This window comes from Poecilia reticulata, linkage group LG8 (genome assembly GCF_000633615.1).
Source record: "Poecilia reticulata strain Guanapo linkage group LG8, Guppy_female_1.0+MT, whole genome shotgun sequence".
Taxonomy (NCBI): Eukaryota; Metazoa; Chordata; class Actinopteri; order Cyprinodontiformes; family Poeciliidae; genus Poecilia; species Poecilia reticulata.
The window spans coordinates 24,265,779-24,273,633 of NC_024338.1; the positions used below are offsets into that span (position 1 = coordinate 24,265,779).

At 32.9% G+C, this 7,855-nt stretch overlaps 1 protein-coding gene across 1 annotated transcript; it reads right to left on the reverse strand.

Moving 5' to 3' along the window:
- Positions 1-6: 6 nt before the first annotated feature.
- LOC103469198 (nuclear GTPase SLIP-GC-like) lies at positions 7-6,132 on the reverse strand (the record flags this gene model as incomplete). Its single annotated transcript, XM_008416720.2, has 19 exons — positions 6,006-6,132; positions 5,829-5,910; positions 5,432-5,544; positions 5,226-5,270; positions 5,069-5,104; positions 4,801-4,825; positions 4,620-4,700; positions 3,747-3,834; positions 3,299-3,515; positions 2,966-3,199; positions 2,496-2,702; positions 1,927-2,102; positions 1,679-1,772; positions 1,495-1,582; positions 1,270-1,391; positions 918-1,094; positions 658-812; positions 325-442; positions 7-108 (listed from the first exon to the last, which is right to left on the reverse strand). Coding segments are annotated over exons 2-19 (2,145 nt in total), but the record flags the coding sequence as incomplete, so codon positions are not given.
- Between the last annotated feature and the right edge of the window lie 1,723 nt (positions 6,133-7,855).

A 7,855-nucleotide genomic window follows, 5' to 3' on the forward strand; every position in this document is an offset into this window, starting at 1 on the left:
TTTATAGCAGTCGTGCATTGTTTCCCCAATGGTTTTTGTTAGACTTCGGTAGACTATTTTTTTGCGCTTACGAATACTTTTGTTCAGACTTGTCTTCAGACGTTCTTCCTAAAAAATTTTTTTAAAAAGGATTGTAATTAAAAAAATTATTTAAGTAACCCAGTTTTACTGCAAAGTTAAAGTATTCAACTACTGTCATAAATAACACATATATATGTATATACTTATTTATTTCTGACATTTTTTTTTAAATCTCAGGTTTAGCCAGCMTAAAAGCCTTTCATTATTTTATGTTTCTAAAAAGTTATGTTTCTCATTTATTACCTCTGACTTGAGAGATATCAGCTGCAGTTCCACATCTTTGTACTTCTCTTTTAGTTCTTTAGTGACAAGTGAAAAACCATAGATCACTCCTTTGAATGGGCCACATTTTCCATCATTTCTGCAACATAAAAAAATACTGAATATTGTCAATAATATCAAAATGTGAAAATCATTCAGGCTATCTTGAATGATTTGGGTACTACGTAGATTTTAAAAATATAATGTGGTGTATTATAGGTGTTTTGGGAACAGGAACTTCAGTGAATTTCATTTGTAACTGATGTTGCAGTAACATATTTGTGGAGGCCCTCTATGTGCTCATAAAGGTCTTACGGAAAAGTGGCTCTGAATTCCTCATCAATGCTGTCAGTCAGAAGGGAAGTCAAGTTCATGTTGATGTTCATTTCTCTTCCCTTCCTAGGTCTGCAGACTCCTTCATTTTCTACTGCTTTTTTCAGTTGCCTACAAAATCCCCGACCATCCCTTTTCTGGGGGGATGAAAAAGAGAGGGAGAAATATTTATCAAATTTAATAACGTATGTGACAAAACTATGCTACATTACAAAGATGTACTTCCTTATCAGCACACATACATGGGGATAGAGRGTGGTCTTCAAGATGTTTCCATATGAGTTTTTGGATCTCTCAACTCCCTCTTGAAGGCATTCTTCAAAAACGTTGTAAATCTTCATCATTTCATTTTTGATTGACTCAGTTTGAAAGGTTAGATTTTTATCAAGAGCCYCAAACACCTCCTTAATTCTGTCATCCTAGAAAAACAWAGGTGTTTAGGACATTTTCAGAATCTCCAAATCTATTTTAGTTTAGTACCCCTGAAAAATAATGTGACTAATTAAATGATCTTTATTTGTGCTGTATTRCAATTTTCTTAAAGYAAGTAAAACAGCTAAATACACTAAAAATCATTTAACTTGGTATCCTTACCTCTTTTCTTCTGCTGGCCCCATGAATCAAAGAGAGGATCCCATGAGCTCCAGACACATAGTTTAATGTCTCTGAGTGACAGTCATTAAGATYTTGCAAAAATTCCTGAAGCTTGGGTATTTCTGTGAAAAATCATGTCTATAGTTATATTTATATAATAAGCTTAGCATTGTTTGTGTTTCTGCAAAGCTGTATAAATGTTTCACACAGATTGAYACAACCTACCAGTCTCCTCTGGACTTAGATCTCTCTTCCTGAAAAAATCTCTGGAGCTCACAGTGAAGACCTGAAAACACTCATCGCTGAAGTGTTTCTAGGAAACATTAAAATCATTTGTTAACGTAGAAATTCATTCTATTTTTAATTGTAGACAAATGTGCYACACATTTTACCAGTATGCTAAACTCACTTTAATCTTGTCGAGTTTGTTGAGTTCTTTTCCCACACTTTCTTTGGCTTTTGCATTTCTCTTAAGTATCAAGGCTTTAGTTTCAGCTTTGGTGCTAAAAGAGAAAAAAAATATCTATTGGAGCTTAGCAGACCYAGGAATCTTCTGACAATAAAATAAAACATGAAAACAATGTAGTAGATCATCTATGGCTTTTTGCCCTTTGAGTTTTATTTAGCAATRCACTTTTAGCATAGCAGTGAACTCACAGTTCATTTGAATCATCAATATCATCAGACTTGGTGCAGACAATGTGAATGTGTCGACACTCGCCACCGTTTCCAATCTGACTGGCAACATTTTTCAGGATGTCCCAAGATTCTTGCTCTGATGCTGCTCGATTGATTTCAGTGACAACCCAGACGGTAGAACAGTCTCCAACAATCTGACAAAAAGCATTTTATATATTAGGTTCTGGTCAAAAAATTTTAATATCATGAAAAAGTTGATTAAAGTCAGTATTTCCATTCAAAAAGTGAAAGTTGTTTATTGTATTCACTCGTTACTCACAGACTGAAATATTTCAAATATTTTTTCCATTAAATGTTGATGATTAGAGCTGACAAATAGTTAAAACCCCAAATTCAGTATCTCAGAAAATTAGAATATTATTTAAGACCAATACAAAAAAATAGATTTTTAGAAATATTGGCCAACTGAAAAGTATGAACATAAAAAGTATGAACATATGCAACACTGAGTACTTAGTTGGGGCTCCTTTTGCCCAGATTACTGCAGCATATATATATAATGTGACAATATAGTAAGGATACATTACCCCTTTCCACATTGTATCTCTGCTTTTATTACGGTCTCCATTGCCAGGAAGGTCCACAAGTGTGACGTGTTGGAGAAAAGGATTATCTGGTACCCTGACAGTCACACACTTCACAAGTGGCCAGTACCACTGCTTTATTTCGTCATAGTTTTCGTTTTTTGCAGCATCCCTTGTATATTTGACAATATGTGTAGATAGATCCTTAGCCTGCAAAACATAAAGTAGTCATAATATTAGTAATAAATTATGACAGCTGAAAGTAATGACATTTTACTGTAAACCTCTCATTTTCTCAGCTGAAATTGAGAGGGTTACAGTAAGCTCTATGTGTCCCACCTTCATGTAAACATGTGCATGTTTATTGTATGTATCAGAATTGTATAATTAAGAAAATCAATTAAAAAAGTATACAATTATGATATATTGCTGAATTGATGCAGGAAATTACTGTTAAAATCTTTGCATCTTACTGATTCAAAGACCAAGGTTTTCTGTTTTGAAAGAAGAAATTCTGGAATTTCTTTGAAGTACTTCGTCTCCATGAGTTGTTCACAGGATTTTTCCCTCCATTCTTCATCATACAGAGCTGACAGCTTATCAACAGCGTCATGGTATTCTTCATCAGTGTCRTCAACATTGTCTTGCGTTTCTTGATTTCCTTTTTTAATGATAGAAAGCAGTGACGCCAATTCATCTTCCCAGTCCTAAAAAAAAAAAAGAAAAAAGAATTGCTTTTCAAGTGACGTGTAAAATTACAGAAGTTACATTTTCATCAGACTTTTATAAGTATATTTTTAGCTTACGTCAGGTGAAATGAATTCAATTTCTGCCTCGTATTTTTCATTGCCCCTGTTACCCTCCACTTTAATCATGACTGAGGTGCAGGCACTAACACTTCCAGAGGGCAACAGATTCTTCTCTTCAAGGACAGCGTTTATCAAAGACGTCTTTCCAGCTCCAGTTTTACCAAAGACACCAACCAGCTCCTTCTTTTCTGTCTCTAGATTCTTGATTTTAGTTCTGCAGAAAATGTAGCCATTATTGAGAAACTCAGCTTTAAAGTGCATGTCTACACAAAACATAATTTAGGCAGGTTTAGCAATAGCTCAAATGTAAAAAAAACCAAAACAAAAAACCAAGAAGATGCAAACCTTTTAGTACTCTGTGAAATTGCATCTCTAGATATTCAGCAATGTTTTTTCTAGTTTAAATCTTTATTCTTGGTTTATTTCCAATTTAAAATCTACTTACTTCAAGATCTTATTAAGATCACTGCCATCTTGCAACATGGCATAGATGTCCCCCATCGTGTTTCTCACTTCATTTAACATCCTTGCTTCTGTTTCCACAAATACATTTAGAAAAACAACCATAATGTAAAAAAGAGAGGAATTTTTAGAATTTGTTCATTTAAGGGTAAAGCAACGTGACACATATGATGTTAATTGTGAGATAAAATATACGATATTTTTCTACACCAGTAGTCACTGTTGCTAATATTTGTTTAGGCAATTTTTCAATTAGAAGCAGAATTTAGCCTCTACTCACCATACATCTGGAACAAAATTCAGGAAAATCATAAAACAGCCAAAACACTGAGTTCCTTTAAATTTAGACTAAATACCCACCTGGTTAGGGTTGCTTTTGAAACATTATAAATGAAACATTAATCAACATTTTGATGTGTAGCAATAGCATTTGAAAAAAAATTAACATTTGTTCTATGAATTTGTATTTTCAAGACATAACTTTGAACTGCCTTGTTGTTTAAATGTGCAATACAAATAAACTTGATTGATTAATTTATTGAATTAGAAATATAACCTGTCATGTTAATTAAAACTGTTTTTTTTCTTTTAATAAACAATAAATTTTAACTGATCATTTAACACCTTGTCATATAAAGGCATTAAATAATAAATAATATAAATGCAAAGCATCTGGAGATTTGCAAACTGAGTCAGTATGTCAATCAATACTGATGCAATAAAATCATCATCAGTGACACTCAGTCCCTCCTCCCACAACCCTACAATAAAAAGACATCTGGAGGAAAAGTTGAGCTGCAACTTATACCAATATTAATATTTTTTATGTTGGTACAATGTGTATAGAAAGAAATACCTGTTGACAAATTTGTCTCACACTTCCTTTTTGCTGCTGGTTGTCCTTTGTTGTCCAACTGTTGGCCAGATTTTCGTTTTCCTTGTTTTAAAAAACAAAAAGTTACTCGTATTGGTTTATAGCTGTTTTGTTAATATCAATTTGCATGAAAATATTTTGACTAAGATCTTGTACTTCTCACCTGTGTCACTTGTAGAAGGTAAAACCTGAAGATGAACAGAAAAGTTTGACTAAACTTAAAAATGTTTTTCCATTTTAAAATAGCTTAAAAGTTCATAATGTTTATTTTATTTCACTGGCAGTTTCATTATACTGATTATAAACTTTCCAAATAGACTAAAAAATAACATAATAACAACATCATACTTATGATGTCATCCTGTATGAGATAAAAGACAAAAATATATATATATATATATATATATATATATATGATTAGTCCTTCTCACCTCAGTCATATCTGTTGCTTCACCAGTCTGGTGACCCTGCAAATAAAATAATCCTGGTAAAAAGATTTTAATTGAACACTAAAACTAAGTAGCCATATCACAGATGTTAGGATAAAATATTTCACTTTAAACTACAATAAGAATATGCTTGACTTACATGTGTTGGAAAATGATGTGGGCTCTCATTTAGGGTTTGTTCTGCCTAGTGATAAAACATTTTTCCAAATCTGTTCAGACTTTATTATTAATGGAATATTTTATCAATAACAATAATAATAATAATAAGAATAATATGTAAAAGCATATATCCGCACTAGTGAGCATTTTCATATCAAAAACTTTTTTTAAAAGCACAGGACATACCTTTAACCGTCTGAGTAAATTTTTGAATTTTAACTTTGGTCCCATTCTTGGAATCAACTTTTCGATGTCTGCATCCTGAAGCATATAAAAACTTTCTCTATCAATCCCTTCATCTGTAATCAAACAACATCTCATTAGATATCAGTCATGTCAATATTTGAAGAACAGTTTGTCCCTTTGTCCTCTGGGAGGCGCTATGTGTCCTTAAGAAGCAGAATAAAGTGACTTTTTACTACAAGCACTTAAACGCCTTATTCATGTTCACATTTATCTTTGTGTTCAAAACATTATTATTGTAATATATTCAACAGGCATTTGTGACTCCATGTCTTCTTAACTTTCTTGTGACATTATCCTATGATGACAAAAGTAACAGTTATACAGTGTAATACGTTACCTTTAAATATTTTAATCAAGTTACTCAGACCGGCCTGGGTTAGTGTGTCACAAACAAAGTCACCCATGACCAAGAACAGARACTGGAAGATAAATCATAAAATCATAATGATATATTTTATATCTGTATTGTTTCATATAGGYATTTAAATTTTTAAATCWGATTATAAAAACCCACCTTGAATGAAATGAATGAAATTATGGCAACCACAATTCCGTCTTCAGATGAAGAAGAGAAAAATTGGCTCAAAGTTGTTTCACAAAAGGAAAGTTGATTCTTCAAAGTTTGACATTCAAAATGGTAAAAAGCAAGGAAATGAGAAACAGGAAGGTGTGGGTTGGYTGACAAAAAGAGGAGTGGCAATGAAAAACAGCTAGAGGCGTCCACACTGTAAAACAAACTGTTTGAGTTTAGCCAATTCAATTGATTCAGGAATATTCTAGCAGATATTAAAACTGCATGAAAGCTGGACACAAATTTAAATTCTCTGGTGCAAAATAATAAAATAAAATAAAATAAAAACTAAATCATTTCATGACAAGTTCTTAAGTTTTACTAAGTCCATACATTTAGAGACACATTTATTCAGTTTGGGTTCAAGATTAAGTCTATAACTATTTCTTATATTTTAAGATTTTTCTATAAAATTTTTATTTTAGTTTTTTTGCAACATTATCAAGTTTTCTAATATCTATGTTTTACTTCTATTTATGTTTTTAATAGTTTGGCAAGTCCTACTCAGTGGCGCAAAAAGTGGGTATGTAGCGCATGCAACGCATAGGAGCGCAGCACCAGAGTGGGCGTCAAAACCCTGTCTGGAGGGTGAGGAGCGCCGATTTTGTTTTCCCATACACTTCAGCGCGCCTTCAACCTTCCTTCTGGGGATCCGGGGGGCAATTTATGTTTTCGCATCCACCTGAATAATGTGTAGTTGCGCCACTGGTCCTACTATTTTATTSATTTGATAATTCTATTTGTTATTTCAATTCCAAAATGTCTTTGTTATTTCATCATTCCTCTTTCCTCCCTCATTTCCTTAARTTGTTTGATGTTTTAATCTCTTTCATTTCTTCAWCTGCTTATTACTTGGCACTGTWAAAAGTGTCCTTGATCACTCTCYGTCACGCTATCRGAACCATTCCCATAACGTATCTGTTTCCTGTTGGGACTWGTCGAGATGAATCACAACCAGAATTAAAACTGACAAGTGAATTTCTCAAAGSAATTAGTRCAAACTAGTTTAGTTGATACTTAATTCCTCAAAAACAAGAATAAATGAATATTTTGAGAGGGTCCCAAGGCAGAGAACTGGACGRAAGCCYGCGGTGTGTCTATTGGATCGATGGCATGACTGGGCTCTCTGCAGAAGTATGGAGTTCTGTTTGTCAGGGATGTAACAAGAACAAAGATGGCACTGTACTAATGATGAAAAGAGGAATTTGTTTTATTCATGGTAGCGAAAATAAATAGCACTGCCCAAAAAGAAAGGAAAACTGAAAAAATTAATATAATTGTGGAAGCAGCTCAAATATATCTTGACTTTAAGAAAGGAGAGAAGTCAATCTTCTCAACTTCATTCATGCAGTGATCTTTTTTCTCTCTTGTTAATGCATTAAGTCTTAATAGTAATGACCAACAGTAAAAAAAAAAAAAAAAAACATTTCAGATTTGACTGACAAATCCCATCTTATTTGCATTCCAGACATTTGGTTTAAGCCTCTGTTACACGGGGGAAAGAACCCGGATTCTGACCGAGGATGTGGCTCTAAAGCCAACTGGTAGACCACTGAAATATCAAGTGGTCTAGACTTTCCCTATTAATAATACCCAGGTAGAATRATGAAACAGAAATAGTATCCAAAATATATTTTTATTTATACATTCTTTTGCAAAATTAAAAATAGACTTTATTATTCTAATTAAAAACTCAATCAAGCTCACAAACCCAGGACAAGACTAATCAAAAACAAATGCAAACCAATTTAGTAGAACCAGAAAATAATGTTAAGACAAAGGAAAAACAAATC